At 41.0% G+C, this 14,626-nt stretch overlaps 1 protein-coding gene across 2 annotated transcripts in view; it reads left to right on the top strand.

Moving 5' to 3' along the window:
- LOC105942607 (cytochrome P450 3A6-like) overlaps positions 1 to 11,697 on the top strand; it is a 79,288-nt gene extending 67,591 nt beyond the window's left edge. For both annotated transcript variants that reach the window (XM_058680836.1, XM_058680835.1), the window contains exons 8-13: positions 1,229 to 1,356; positions 1,574 to 1,640; positions 4,578 to 4,741; positions 7,127 to 7,353; positions 9,861 to 10,023; positions 11,620 to 11,697. In XM_058680836.1, the coding sequence (XP_058536819.1) occupies positions 1,229 to 1,356; positions 1,574 to 1,640; positions 4,578 to 4,741; positions 7,127 to 7,353; positions 9,861 to 10,023; positions 11,620 to 11,697 (827 nt within the window). The remainder of the gene's footprint in view (positions 1 to 1,228; positions 1,357 to 1,573; positions 1,641 to 4,577; positions 4,742 to 7,126; positions 7,354 to 9,860; positions 10,024 to 11,619) is intronic.
- Positions 11,698 to 14,626: the final 2,929 nt, after the last annotated feature.

Below are 14,626 nucleotides of genomic sequence, written 5' to 3'. Positions count from 1 at the left end.
CTGATAGATACTGTGATCTAATCCTGCCAGGAAGGACCCTAGCCCTAGCTTTTGTGTGAGCTGGCATGTGGTGGTCAGCAGTGTTTCATGCTAACAAGCCCAACTCAGTTCTGCCATTTTGCAGTCCATCAGTCAGACCCAGACCTAGCCTCTCCCTCCATATGGTCAGCTCTCAAGTACAATGGCCTTGTTGCTGGGAGTTCCTCAGGAATCATTTCTTACTGCAACAAACTCCCTGAGTGGTCCTGCCTTCCCCATATCCCTTTACCCCTTTCCCTAATGAATCCACAATCATTGTGTCCATCAGTGCCTGTGTTCTGCAGCTCAACCTTTGCAAGCGTAGTGAGTGGTGTGCTGGTCTAGAGCTCTACATGCCCACCGAAGTCCCAAGCTCCTGGTACATGTGCTAGCCTATTGCTTTACCCCTTTACCCACCCATAATTCATGCCTATTGAAGTATTCCAGGCCCAGTCAGCCAGCTCACCATGGCAGCATGTTGCCCTGTGGCTCTGCCTGCCCCTATCCTCACCTCACCTGGCACCAAGAACATGAGGAATTCTCCTGGTTTGCTTGCCTGCTTAGATGTGAACTCTAAGGCCCTCATGTGCCCCACTGGTGATATGTCCTCCTCCCCCTACCAAGCCCATATCCTCAGACTCCCATGAGCTGTTACTGACCCCTCCCCATCCCCTCACCATCTCAGCAAAGGAATTTCAGTTTTAAAATTCTTTATCCCCCATTTCCTCAATGCATTCCTCAGTTTACTTCACAGTTGATAAAAATGTTTACTTCTTTTTGTGGGGGAGGCATTATACTATTCATTGTGCCTGTCTCTTCTTTTGCTCTTGGTCATTGCACTTCTGATTAGATTTCTCTTAGGTTGTTTTCTACGTTGCGTCACCATGGGTCTACAGTTCATTTTAAGGAATGTGTTCAGTACCCTGTTCTTCATTTGCAGTCACTTGTGCCATTCTATCCAGTGAGTTTCAGTCCAGGGCCCTTTCATTGCAAAAATGGAGAAAAGGTCATTGATGGTCCATTCTAGCAATGGCCTCTGTATGTGGTTGTGCAATTGCTCAGTGTTTGTTCTGGAAAACTAAAGAAAATGGTGAGGGAATGCTTCCTTGTTGAGAACCCTGAGGACTTTTACTGTCCTGATTCAGAGATTGTAATTGTGTCACATAAATTTTGCTTTTCATTATCATTTCTGTTTTTCTTTCTCCTGTAGCACTCTTTCCTTTCCTTACCCCAGTATGTGAAGCATTGAATATCAGTAGGTACCCCAGAGATGTTACAGATTTTTTGAAAACCTTTGTTGAAAAGATTAAAGAAGAACGTCTCAAAGATAACAAAAAGGTAAATCTGATGCTACTTGCATGAGGATGTTCTTTTTTCCCCAGGTTTTGGGGTTTCAGCCATATGATTGTTTTGAGATATAGCATTAAGATGATGACTCAGGCCACTCCAGGCAGACCTCTAGACTTGAGTGTGGTCTCCTCAGAGAGAAGCCGCAGTGCTGAGCTCCTGATGGACTTCTGATATGGGGTTATCTTGTCTTTGACCTCTCTTTCAGCACCGAGTGGACTTTCTGCAACTCATGATTAACTCCCAGAATTCCAAGGAAGTTGATTCCTACAAAGGTAACCAAGAATACATGGGAAGCTCAGAGGGAGAAATGGCTGTGTCAGATGGTAGATTTATTTTCAGAATTCTGAAGAATTTCCATGTTGACCTGTGTAATTGTTGCTGGAAATCTGAATTTTTCATGAGCTCCTAGGTGCAGTTCATCATTGGACTACATTCTAAATGTCACAATTTTATCTGTAGCCCCTTCTTGTCCCCTTAATTTAACTCACATATACGTAAGTGAAACATCCTTTAGTTTTTATACAGTAAAGTCTTATTATTTTACACTCAGTGTTTTCAAATATTTTAAGTAGAATTCAATGTATTCTCTATGTGTGGGAAGATGGCCGACCATAGAGAGCTGGTGTAGGGCAGAGTGGGAACAGAGGGGAACCAATCCAGCAGAGAAACAAACCAGGAGACACAGAATTGTGGGGATAGGTGTAGGAAGGTCACTGGAGTTCACTGAAGTTAGAAGATCTACACAGCGTGGAGAGACAACCATAAAAAGGAAAAAAGAGGAGACAGCATGCTGTGAGAATTTTGATGAGTCGCGATCCCAGTCAGGGGGAAGGCGGTGGAATCTCAGCCGTTCCAGGGAGGACAAAGGCGGTTGGAAGGACAGGCGTCCACATCGACAGGGGCACCGGCCACTGGAGTGCAGGAGACCCTAAGGAGGCTACTGGATTGAACAAAGGGGCCATCAACCCACGAAGATAAGTGGGGGAGGGGGGGTTGCCCAGAAACGTGCCTCTCAGCAGGTGAGCAACTTTGAGAGAGTGCAGAGGGGGCTGGAGCTGCACTCTGGGACCTGGTTACAGTAATCTCCAACTCAGCTCCGAATGGTTGACTAGCTGCAAGAGACTCCAGTGGAAACTGTTGCTGGGCTCAGCCTGAGCACTAGGAGCAGGGCAACACTTGGTAGAGCCTCCCTGGACAGAGGTGCAGGCTGGTGAAAGCATGGCTACATGACTCCCATGGCTCTGCTCCCAAAGGCGGAACACCTTTGAGAAAGTGCAAAAAAAAAAGAAAAAAAAAAGAGAGAAAAAATAAAGAAAAGCCTTGTAAAGGGGGCAGGGCAGGACTGTGAACTCGAGCAGATCCCCTGCTGTGCTCAGCTCAGCAGGAGACCCCGAAGCAAAGCCGGTTCTGGGTTCTGCAGAACCACAGGGCAAGTTCTCCCAGCCCGTAGAAGCTGGAGGCTGCTAAGCAAAGCCTGCTGGCCTGGCAGCGGAGTCGCTGTAGTACATCTCCCAGTGGGACAACTCTTTTGAGTGGGAATTCCAGGGAGAAGAACTTGATGGATCTTTCCAACCCAGCCTAGGGTGTAGATTCCAAACCACAGGAGGCAAGGGCCCAGGACAGAGACCCCCGCAGTGTGCAGCACGGGTCCCCAGCCCAAGAGGCAAGACAAGACTTTGTGGACCTGTGGGTTAAGGTGGCGCAGAGGCCCTGAGCCCAAGAGGCAAGACACAGCTCAGCAGAGTCAACTAACGCGGACGGAGGCGTGGAGCAGTGTGTCTCCCAGCGGGGCAACGACTTTGAGTGGGAGCTGCAGGGGGAAGGCCTGGCACCAGGGCTGGGGCATAGAGCCTCCTGACACAGCTCGGGGCTGCGGACCACAAACCCCGAGCAACATGCTGAGGATACGTTGGAGCCTTTAATTGATTGGGTTGATAATCTGATGGTTCTGCCCTCAGACCGGACAGGGTCTCCCCAGGAAGCTGAGGAACTAGATTGGACTATAAGATGTTGGACTCTATGTTTAGTTTATGCTTGCAAAGAGGGAATCTCAACTGTACTTGATCAGTGGATATGCAATAAGGTGGAATATTCCACATGGGGGGAGGGCAGGGGGAGGGGTGGGGTGATTCCCAGTTCCAACGAAACTGTATCACATAATACAATGTAATCAATGAATAAAATATATATATATATATAAAAAGAATTCGATGTATTTTCCTTAAGGACAATGCTACCACATATTATCCAAATGGTGTACTGGTTGCACTGTGCATGTGTGACAGGGAAGTTTTCTCCTGACATCACCTAACTGAATTGGTGATAAGGATAGTGTAATAAAGAGAGGATAGCAGTGCATGGGATAGGCTGGGATAAAGTGAACTCAAGGAAATATTTTTTTCCTGACTGTGTGAATAACATTCACCTGTTGACATTGAATTTCTTCTTTATTTTTTTTCTTTTTAAAAATGTCTATTGGAAATGCTAATCAGATTTACAGAGTAAAGGAAAGACAGAAAAGACTTGAACCACTGATTCACTCTCGAAGGGCCACAATGGCAAGAGTTTAGCCAATCCTAAACCGAGAGTCAGGGGCTTTTTCGTACTCTCCCATTCCATTGCATAACCCTTATCTTTGATCCTACTCTGTTGCTTTCCCAGGCTGTAAGCAGGGAGCTAGATGGGAAGTATAAGAGCTAGGATAAGTCCTGGCACCCATATGTGATGCTGGCAATGGGAGGTGAAGCATTAGCCAATCGAGCCAACCTGCTGGGTACTTACACATTTTTTTCCTACCAGAACTTTGAAACTTTTGTAATCTTTTCGTTCCTTTAAGTATTTATTTATTTAAAATTAGAATTAAAGTGGGAACCAGAGAGTGAGTATTTCTCCATCACTGGTTGATTCCACACATGGCTGCCATGGCTGGGGCTGGGCAGGGATAATCCAGGAACCTGGAAATCTTCTGTGCATGTTCAGGGGCACAAGTAGTGTAGCCATATATTTATTCCTTTCCAGAATCACTACCACAGTGCTGAATTGGAATCAGGAACCTGGACGTGAATCCAGCAGTCAAATGCAATGCTGTCTCTGTAGGCAGTAGCTTAACTTGATGTACAATAACATCTGTTCATATATGGATTTTTCATCTACTATAGGGTGATTCACAATGACCTACTTTGCTTAAAATGTTTTTCTTCTCTTGTTAGCTCTGACTGATACAGAATTGGTAGCTCAGTCAATTACTTTTCTTTTTGCTGGCTATGAGTCCACTAGCAATACTCTTTCTTTCATCATGTATTTATTGGCCACTCACCCTGATGTTCAGCAGAAACTGCAGCAGGAGGTTGATGCAGCTTTTTCCAAAAAGAAGGTGAGTGAATGAGTGGTACTTGGGATGGGTGCACTGTGGGGCAGGAGTAGTGTCTTGATAGAATGCCTCCAGAGCACTGTTCAGGGGACTGCTTGCAAAGTATGAAGTGAAGATACTTCATTTACAAGTAAAGGAATAATCTAAAGAGAAAAACTCATTTGGAAAAAGGGCTGAAGGTGCTACTCACAGAACTATAACAACTTGGTAAATCAGTGTTTGTCCTGCGTGTCAGTTACAAGAATCCACAATGGCACCTAGAAGGAGTCTTTGTTACTCAAGTCTGTGGTCATTAGCTCTGCTTCCATTGGCTGAACTTAGTCTGGTTGGGCTGCTGGCTGAGTGAAGCTGGCCTGGGCTGTCCAGGACTGCCTAGGGCGGAAGACTGTGTTCTGTTTCCTGCCATTCTCATCCTCCATTCACACCACCAGTGTTAAAGAGGACATGAGATGACCCAGGGTGTTTGCTGTCGATTGTGAAGGAGCCTGAAATCTAGCGTGACATGGCTGTTCGATGGCCAGATAAACATAGCCTTAAGCTATGCATGAGGGACTGTTCTAGAAATAATATGTGAAGTGAAAGTGTTTTCTTTTCTCTGTAGAACCTCACTTGACCTGAATTTATTGTCATATTAATATGTATATTAAAAAATAATGGGGGCCTAGTAGGACTATTTAGAAAAACTATTTCTTTCTTTATTTTGAAAGACAAATGCAGAGAAAGGAAAAATGAGAAGGAGGGATAGAGAGAGATTTCATATTCTTGCCACTCTTTTATGTCCACAATGCCAAGTGTGACATCAAGATGAAGGCAAGAGTCAGAGTTGCTTATGGGCTCCCTTAATGGTGACCGGGACAGAAAGTCCTGGAATGCACTGTGTTGCCATTTCCAGATCATTATCTGTGAGACGGATGAAAATGGAATAGATACCTCCTGACCCTCATGAGGGATGGTGTCATTGCAAGTGGTGGCTTCGCCTGCTACATGCCAATCTTGGCCTTTTCTGATATTTTATATGGGGTCAAACCAGTTTCTAACCCGAATTTTTGAGGAGAAAATTCTGAGGCAGGTTAAGGGATTCTTTGCTTTTAATGTTCCAGTTTGTTGGCAGTATTGTAGCCTCTCTTTGAGAGGTGACTGCGACTTTGCATATTTTCTTTAAGCACAGTGTTCTACTCTGTTCATCTGTCTTTTTAAAAATGATTTGTCATTTTTTGTTTTTTTTTTAATTGAAAGTCAGATATACAGAGAGGAGCAGAGACAGAGGGGAAGATCTTTCATCTGATGCTTGATTCTCCAAGTGGCTGCAACAGCCAGAAATGAGCCAATCTGAAGCCAGGGGCTTCTTTTGGGTCTCCCATGCAGGTGCAGAGTCCCAAGACCTTGGGCTGTCCTCAACTGCTGTCCCAGGCCACAAGCAGGGAGCTGGATGGGAAGTGGGGCTGCCATATTTAGATCCAGCACCCATAGAGGACCCAGGCACATGCAAGGCGAGTTCTTTAGCCATTAGGCAACCACACCATGCCCAGTGTTTATCTCTTTCATACACATGAAGCAGCATGAGTGTTGTAAGGCCATGCTTATGTTTTCTGGGCCTGGTTAGGGGTTTGTCCTCAAAATCTCCTTGTTCACAACTTGTTAAATCAAATATTGTTTTGATTTTTTTGTGTGTTATTTAGTTATGAGGAAAGTGTATGATAAGCAGTCCATTTGATGGTTTACTAATTTCTTCGTTGTTGAGAAGTCCGGGTTGATTATGTATTTAATATGACAGCCATTTGTGTGCTGTGAATTGCATTAAGAGTTATGTAGGGCAGAGTTGATGCTTACTAAATGTACAAAATGGATTGATGAGATTAGCCAGTTAAATCTTTTCACCAGTAAGGCACTCAACAGCCCATGAGATATTTATTAAAAATGTCAAGTAAATACTCTTATACTTAAATACTCTGATACTTTTGTATCATAGTGTCAAATAGCAGTAAAATAAACATGTTAAGATCCTTAATCTACTGCTATGTTTCACTGTAAAATTTACCTTTGTTAAAATTTGCTTCTGTTCAAATTTGTTGAGACCGCACGTAAAAGTATCCTAATATTACTTTGGCTGGTATTTTCTAATTACTGTATAATATTTTGGGAATGCAAATTTTATTTGAATGTTAACTACAGTTAAGCATGTGCTGTTTGTTTTTCTTACTCAGGTTTTGTAATTTGATAGAATGTTTTCATCACAGTTTAATAAATGTTTGCTTTATTTAAAAAAAAAAATCTCCTTGTTCACAACTACTTTCCACATCGGAATGCACTGTTCATTGAACAGGATGGAGGACACATCTGTTTTAATTTCAAATCTCATTTTGTCAAAATGTGTTTCTTTCTACCCAGACACTTGTCACATCTGATGCTGTCATGCAGATGGAATATCTGGACATGGTGGTGAATGAATCATTCAGATTATACCCAATTGGTAGCAGATTTGAGAGGATATGCAAGAAAGACATTGAAATAAATGGGATATTCATCCCCAAAGGGACAATTGTGGCAATTCCGATGTATGTCCTCCACCGGAATCCGAAGTACTGGACAGAGCCTTGTGAATTCCGCCCTGAAAGGTACAGGATCCCTGGAAAGGGGAACCTATGTTGAAACAATCTGGCTCAAGCATATGTGGTAAATCTATGTGAAGACGAGGAACTCATGAGAACAGAATCATTTGTGTCTGTTATTTTAGAAGCTTTTCTTATGGAAAAATAATGATTGTTTTCAAAATTGTTCAAAGTGGTAACTGGAGAAAGGGTACGATTGTCATCCTTGAATCCAAACCGTTGTTGCATCTGGTGAGCTTAAATTACACAGGAGGCTCTGAAAATGCTATGTAATTTTCTATTAGGGACTATTGATACAATTTTGGTAATATTTGCATTTAGCTGTAATTTATTGACTGTAGTTTATTTTAAGTGTACAGGCTTTAAAAAATTCTTTCCAGTTTTCCTATGCTAATTACTTTGGCGGTGAAATGTCACAGTACTTATAGAAAAGCTTTCCACCTTGAATCTGGTGGCCTCTTCCTGTAAACCAATTGTAAAACCACAGGCTGTGCTAATGAGAAGTCCTCATCATGGATGGACAGAAGATTCAGTCAAGTCAGGAGAGTCTGGGTACCCTGATCCTGGTTCTACTTGCTATCTTCTGGCAGCCCACACGCTTACTTAGTAGTGAGTGAATCCTTCTTTCACTGTGAAGTCACTGGCTCTCAAAGCTGTTTGCTATTCTTGGAATAGTAATATAGGCCAGGCTTTTGGACATTGTACACTTTGGAAGTGGTTGCTCAGCTACCATTGTTGCTTTGGCAAGGAAAAATGAACACTGGCTGGCAAGTCAGAAGTCTTGGAATGAAGACATTTTTATCGCCAACAGATGGACTTTCTGCTGACAGAAATTTTGTTGTGGGCATTTTGACCTTACTGATGACACAGAGTGCTCATGTGGTAATTATAAGTCAAGTAAATTAGTGTTCTCATAACCCTTTATTTTCAAAGCCATGAATTCTTTGTGTCCTGAGGCCAGGACTTCTACTTTCTGTAGCTTCATTCATGTTCAGTGATAAGTCCGTAGGGTTCTCTTTGATTGCTTTAGTCATCAACCTTTTTTTTCAGATTTTTAAAAATTTATTTATATATTAGTCACCAACCTTTAAGTGTCAGTGCTTGGGCCAAGCAATGAGAACATTGGATGTTATCAATGTTGAAGCTGGAGAATGTTTGAAATATTCCCATATGTAACAGAGAAATACAAGTCTATGGGGGCACTTCTACTGCATCTGCATGGGCCTAATACTTGTAAAAATACCAAGCACCTATGTCAGCTCTCTCATACACTACATTGCTCTGATGATATGCTATTGCGACTGAAATATTTACTGCCCTCCTTCTGTTGATAAGATATTGTGAGCAAAGCAACCTATAGTGCTCCAGTGCATTGGCATAGAAGCTGAAGTCTTTGCCTTGCACGCACCGGGATTTCATGTGAGTGCTGGTTAATGTCTGGAATCCCTGCTTCCTATCTGGCTCCTTGCTAATGTCCAGGGAGGCAATCAAGGATGGACCAGGGGGTTGTGAACCTGCACTCATGTGGAAGACTTAAAGGAGCCTTCTGGTTCCTGTCTTTGAATTGGCTCAGCTACAGCAATTGTGGCCACTTTGGGAGTGAAAGAGCAGATGGGGATCTTCCTCTCTGTCACTCCTCCTATATGTATATCTGACTTCCCAATAAAAATGATAGGTTAATCTTTAAAAAGAAAAAAAATCTAGAAATCTAAGAATATTGTACAAAACTGTAGCTCTATTTTAAAATCAAAGAACAATATTCCATGGTCATTTTTCCAATATAAACATTATCTTCTCAAAACCATCAACTATCAGGAATTGCATGAATAAATGATAGCTTTATATTCAAATAATTTATGGCCTGAATGAAGAGATATATATCACTGATGTCATTAAAGTATGATAGCATCAGATGTCGTGTCAGTATCTCACTTAAACAATTATGGCAAGAGAGAAGGAGTATGCTGGTGGGGAGTAATGTCAAAAAGTATTTTATGGAGAATTTGGAAAGAAACTAAGTATATAGAAAAAGAGTGAAGTGAACGGTGAAAGAGAATGAGGAGGAAGCAGGTGAGAAGGAGGCTGGAGAAGAGAGAAATTGGGGCTAGTTTTGTTTAGATGCTAAAAGGCATCATCTTCTTCCTTAGTTAACATATGTTCATATGGTTGTCAGTTGAAGCAGGAACCTGCTTTTCCTTTCACCATCCTTACTTTCCATATGTGTTCCAAAATGTGAGCTCATCACCACCTTTAATGTAATTTTAAGGTGTAAAGGTAAGTGTCTTTTCAAACAGCACTCACATTATCTCACCAACAAGACAGAAAAGTCCTGTGTGGTGAGGGTAATTGCTAACTGGAACACCTCTCCAATTTAGAACCCTTAAAGCTCAATAACAGTAAGATTTGAATGGCCAAGCCATAATCATTTCAAAGGTCCAATTGATAACTCCAACTAAGTGATTCTTGTGGTTCTACGCATCACTAACGTGTGCTCATTTCTGTTGTGGAATCAGGTTCAATAAGAAAAACAAGGACAAAATCAATCCTTATGTATACCTTCCCTTTGGAGCTGGTCCTCGAAGTTGCATTGGCATGAGGTTTGCTCTCATAAATGTAAAACTTGCTCTAGTCAGATTAATACAGAACTTCTCCTTCAAGCCTTGTGAGGAAACTCAGGTTAGTGTACTTCATGTAGTAAGAATGCTTTTCTGGCAACTTTCTAAAAAAAAAAACTGAATGTTGTTGTGTTCGAATAGAATGTTTTGTCATTACATCATTAGGTTTGGTTCGGTTATTCCTACATCTCTGAATGCTTCCCTAAATCTATTGTCCTTGAATAAATCTTCAATAATGTGTTTTAGGGGGCTCATCCCACTTACAGCATGCAAAAAACATGATTAAAGAATGATTTGACTTTGATTTGGAATTCACTTGAAACAATATTATCAAGAGATCTCTGTATTTCTCCAATGGATGTGTATAAATGGAATTTCAAATTTAAATATGATCACTTGTTATGTTCATAGTAAACAATGATCTTTTGCCTTCATGTCCATTAATGTGAGAATTTATAGAACAGAATCAGTGAGAATCAATAGCTCATTATATTTGATCATCAGCATCACATCTGTCAGGGTTTGTTTCAGAACTTCAATGTGACGATCAAGATAGATGAGAACTAATCTGTGACTTTGCCTATGCTTTAGAAGGCAAATTAATTGTTATATTTTGATGTTCTGAAGTACATACTTTCATAACCCTCAGGTGAATATTAGCATTTTTACAATTACTTCTGATTTAGTGCTTTTAATTCCTCTCCCAGGATGTTTCAGTTTATAGCCTTCTTGATTCTATCTTCAACTGCAAACTGTTAATGCCATGAAAATGCAGTAACAGAGGTTTGAACTGCCATGTGATTGTGTGGAATGGCTGCTAAAAATCCCAGTTCCAGTGGTTGTCAGGAGCTGTCCAGGGTTCATCTTTTTCCATCTTTCTCTGGATTTGGTCCTGTGACGAACTGTGGCAGAGCATCATTACAGAGTATGGGCACATTGATTCCTACCAGGGAAGGCCCTAAGAAACTTATGTCTAGAGTTTAAGTTGCATTTAATATTCATCTCCTTGACCTCAGTATGTTTTCTGTAGAGGAACCTAGGAGGGTAGAATTGGTCACCAACTGAAATCCAGTGTGTAAGTTTATAAGTGTGTGAAGAAATGGAGTCATCACTTGGGAAAGCAGGTCTCTGCCACACGTGCTATGGGATACCTCCTCCTTGGTAGGCTTCCAGTCATCTTCATACTGCTCTTCCTCACGTTGTAAGAAATTGCTGCAGCTTCTCTTTACTGAGATGAGACCTATTACATGCTTTCCCACACTAATTGAATGGATCCCTGATAATGGAGCTAAGAGGATTCATGAAAGCTCTTCAGAACTTCAGAATTCCCGCATTTACAATTCATAGTACAGTTGGAAAACAAGAGGGAATGTTAGAAACAAAAAGCACATATTTTCTTTTGCATCATTAAATGCAATTGACTTTTCCATAAGGTCAGAATTATTTATACACTTGAAATATGTTATCCACTCAAGAGTAATTTACGCTTCAACATAGAAAAATTAACTTCATGAGACTTTTCTAAATGTGTCAACCATATGGTCAGGAATGATGTTAGCATTTTTCAGTATCATTATTCTTGTAGCTTTTCTGTTTTGCTTCTGTTATTGATTGTGTTTTTTTTCTGTTCCTTTGTATGTTTACTTCATTGTTGCAGATGCCCCTTAAATTAACCACACAAGGAATCCTCAAGCCTGAGAAGCCCATTATTCTAAAGATTGTGTCAAGAAATTGAAATGTACATTGTGCTTGATTATCTGTGGAGTTCGTCTTTGCTGTTCATGAAAGATGTACACAAACCATCAGAGACCACAATGCATTTTCATAATAATGGTTGGAAATAATGTTGTTACTAACCTGTGGCACACAAAGAAGCATTGCAGGGAATGGGCACATACAACCATCTGTGTGTGCAGAGTACTCTCTTTTGTGTAATAGAGAGGAGCTGACTAAATCAGTGCCAGATATGTAGATTCAAACACTCTGGTTCTTGTTGATCATCTCTCTTCCTCTTCTTTTAGTCTTCTCATCACTTGCTTAGCTGGATCACACAATATAACATTCTTAGTAGTTTACCAATAATACTAAAAACAAAGATTTGAATAAATGAGGTCACCGTAGTAGCGACATTTGTATTTTTTCTTGCTTGTATTTACTAGAATAACCATTAAATATGCCAATTTCTTTAAAAATTTTTTCTTCTAATATATTCTTCCTATTTAAATGGCAATCTATGGTACTGAATCAGTGAGAACCAATGGCTGACATTTTACATCCACATGAACACACTGTGTGATGCCACTTCAGGAATTCCAGATTGATTCTTCAGGTATATTACAGGGAGAGTATATTTAAACACTGTTCATCATTTTCCAGATTATATAAGGAACTCAACAGCAAACCCCAAGTACCTTGATCAAAAACTAAGAAATTAATAGAATAAAGAATATGAGTAGATTGTCAATATTTCAAGTAACCAGGCAATGGAAGTCAAAACTACAATGGAAAGTAACCTCCTGCCAGTTATAATGGCTATTTTCAAGAAAACCTATAAAAATTGTTGTGAAGTTGTGGAGAAGAATTAGAAGAGGTAGTGTTTTTCAAGATTGGACAACAGGTCCCAAAATGGCTAAATGGAAGGTATAATTGTGAATGCTCCACATCACATTCTGCTGGGTGACTGCAGTTCATACTAACAGTTTTTTTTGTTTGTTTTTAATAAAGAGCTAGAAGAGATTAAAGGTCCCAAGTGTAAAGCAGTGGTGTACAATGTCAGTGCTAATTAATCTGACTTGATCAATACATGCTGTATAGATGTATTGAGACATCATAGTGTGGCTCATTATTGTATCATTGATGTGTGCAAATCAAATCATTTCTTCCTAGAGTGCTCAACAAGTTTCATAAACAATGTGGTAAGTTCAATGTTCCAGATCAAATCCCTGGAGGTCACTGCTCAGAGTGACTAGCTGGATTCTGGAGAGAAATTTCTGAGTTTCAGTCATTCCCATTATCAGCCTCAGAGATGTTGCCCTGTGAGTTGTGAAGAAGAGAATTTTATGGCAACACTCTTGACTACTTGTATTTCTGGACTGAAGAACTACCCCAACATCTTCTCCCCCCTAATTGTCCCTTTCCTTTCCCAATCTCTGTGCCATGTGGCAGAGTTATGGGTTATCCCTTAAACGCATTTTGATGATTTTTCTCTTTCTGTGGACTCAGTGTCTGATTGGACAAAGAAATGCAGTGAGGGACTCTCCTGGTGTCATTGTGTTGATATCGATATTATTCAGGACACGTACTTCTACCGTACAGACTCTTGGCATTGGGAAAGCGGCAGAAGGAAGGTCAGTGACCCTACCCTAGTCATTTTCTCCTGAGTCAGATCATATAATGCTCCTGCTTGAGTGTGCCCCTCTGTATTTTAATAAATGGAGCATTGCTGTTCCCAATGACCAGGGACACAGAGGTGACTATGGTTAAATAGATTCTGCATGTTACATCCTCTTGCATTTCGTGTGTTTTTCTCCTGTGAATTTGTCTTTTCATAGAGAAGCTTCAGATGTGAACCTGTTAGCGAGCCAATTCTGAATATAAAGTCCATTATTACTTCAAACTGGAAAAAGGAGACATTCACTCTGGTGGCAACAGTTGGGAACTGTGGTGAAGACAGTGAAAATAATAATTGTTGCTGCATTGTTTTCACATCTCTGTGATGTATAGTTAGAAGAAGGTAAAATTCCCATGTGCTCTTTTTATTTTAAGTCAAATTAGTAACAGAAAATCTTTAAACATGTGCTTTGACTTAGGTGCACATTTGGTATATACTGTGCTTTTTTGTGTTCCCTGTTCTAGGGACAGGCATTATGTTTCTTTTGGTGTACTGTTGGATCCTAAGGAATTGAATAAATTTTTTTTTTTCCTCTCAGGGCATGCACAACAATGATTCTGTGTTTGCAGACACCCAAATGCAAACTGGAAATCCAATGATAAAACAGCACAGAAATGTACTTTGTGTCCCTTGTACAAGTGATTTGTTGCTTGTTATCAGTCCTAAAGAAATGCTTTGAGGCTTTTCCCTGTGTCTCTTTTTCATGGCTTTCTGTACAGAATTTCTTGGCCTAAGGAATTCCTGCTTCCATTTTGGGCATTGTTTTAAATTCTGTTTAATATGAAATGAAGAGAGTGAGAATGAGTGAAAGACCCCAGACCCCCTCCACTCTGCCATCCCCTGTTCATCTGAGCAAGATCCCAGGCTGACTTCTCTATCTCCCATGTTAGTCCATAGGTCACCCGAGGCTGCCTAAGAGATTCTGGGGTGAAACCAAGCTGCCTCCAGGCACTGTATGGCCAGAAGCAAATCTTCCATCCTCTACTATGGTTCCATTTGTTCTCTGCAGGCTCCAGTGTAAGGCATATCCTCCATATGCATCTGAATATACTGTCCACCGCTCCTTCAAAACCACTGAAGAGGCCCAGATCTGACACATACATTCCATGTTCAGACCATGGAACCTGCAATTTCCTCCATGGTTGGAGCTTTTTAGCCAGCACTTCAGTTGGGGGGATTCCAAAAGAAACTTTATCTGAGGTAATCCCAGATCCAATTGCCAATACAGGGTCTGGCACAGTCTGTCATCCAAATCAACCTATGCACAAAGCGT

Source organism: Ochotona princeps, chromosome 24 (assembly GCF_030435755.1).
Source record: "Ochotona princeps isolate mOchPri1 chromosome 24, mOchPri1.hap1, whole genome shotgun sequence".
NCBI lineage: Eukaryota > Metazoa > Chordata > Mammalia > Lagomorpha > Ochotonidae > Ochotona > Ochotona princeps.
The sequence above is the reverse complement of the archived record's forward strand: the minus strand, read 5'-3'. Positions and strand labels throughout refer to the sequence as shown.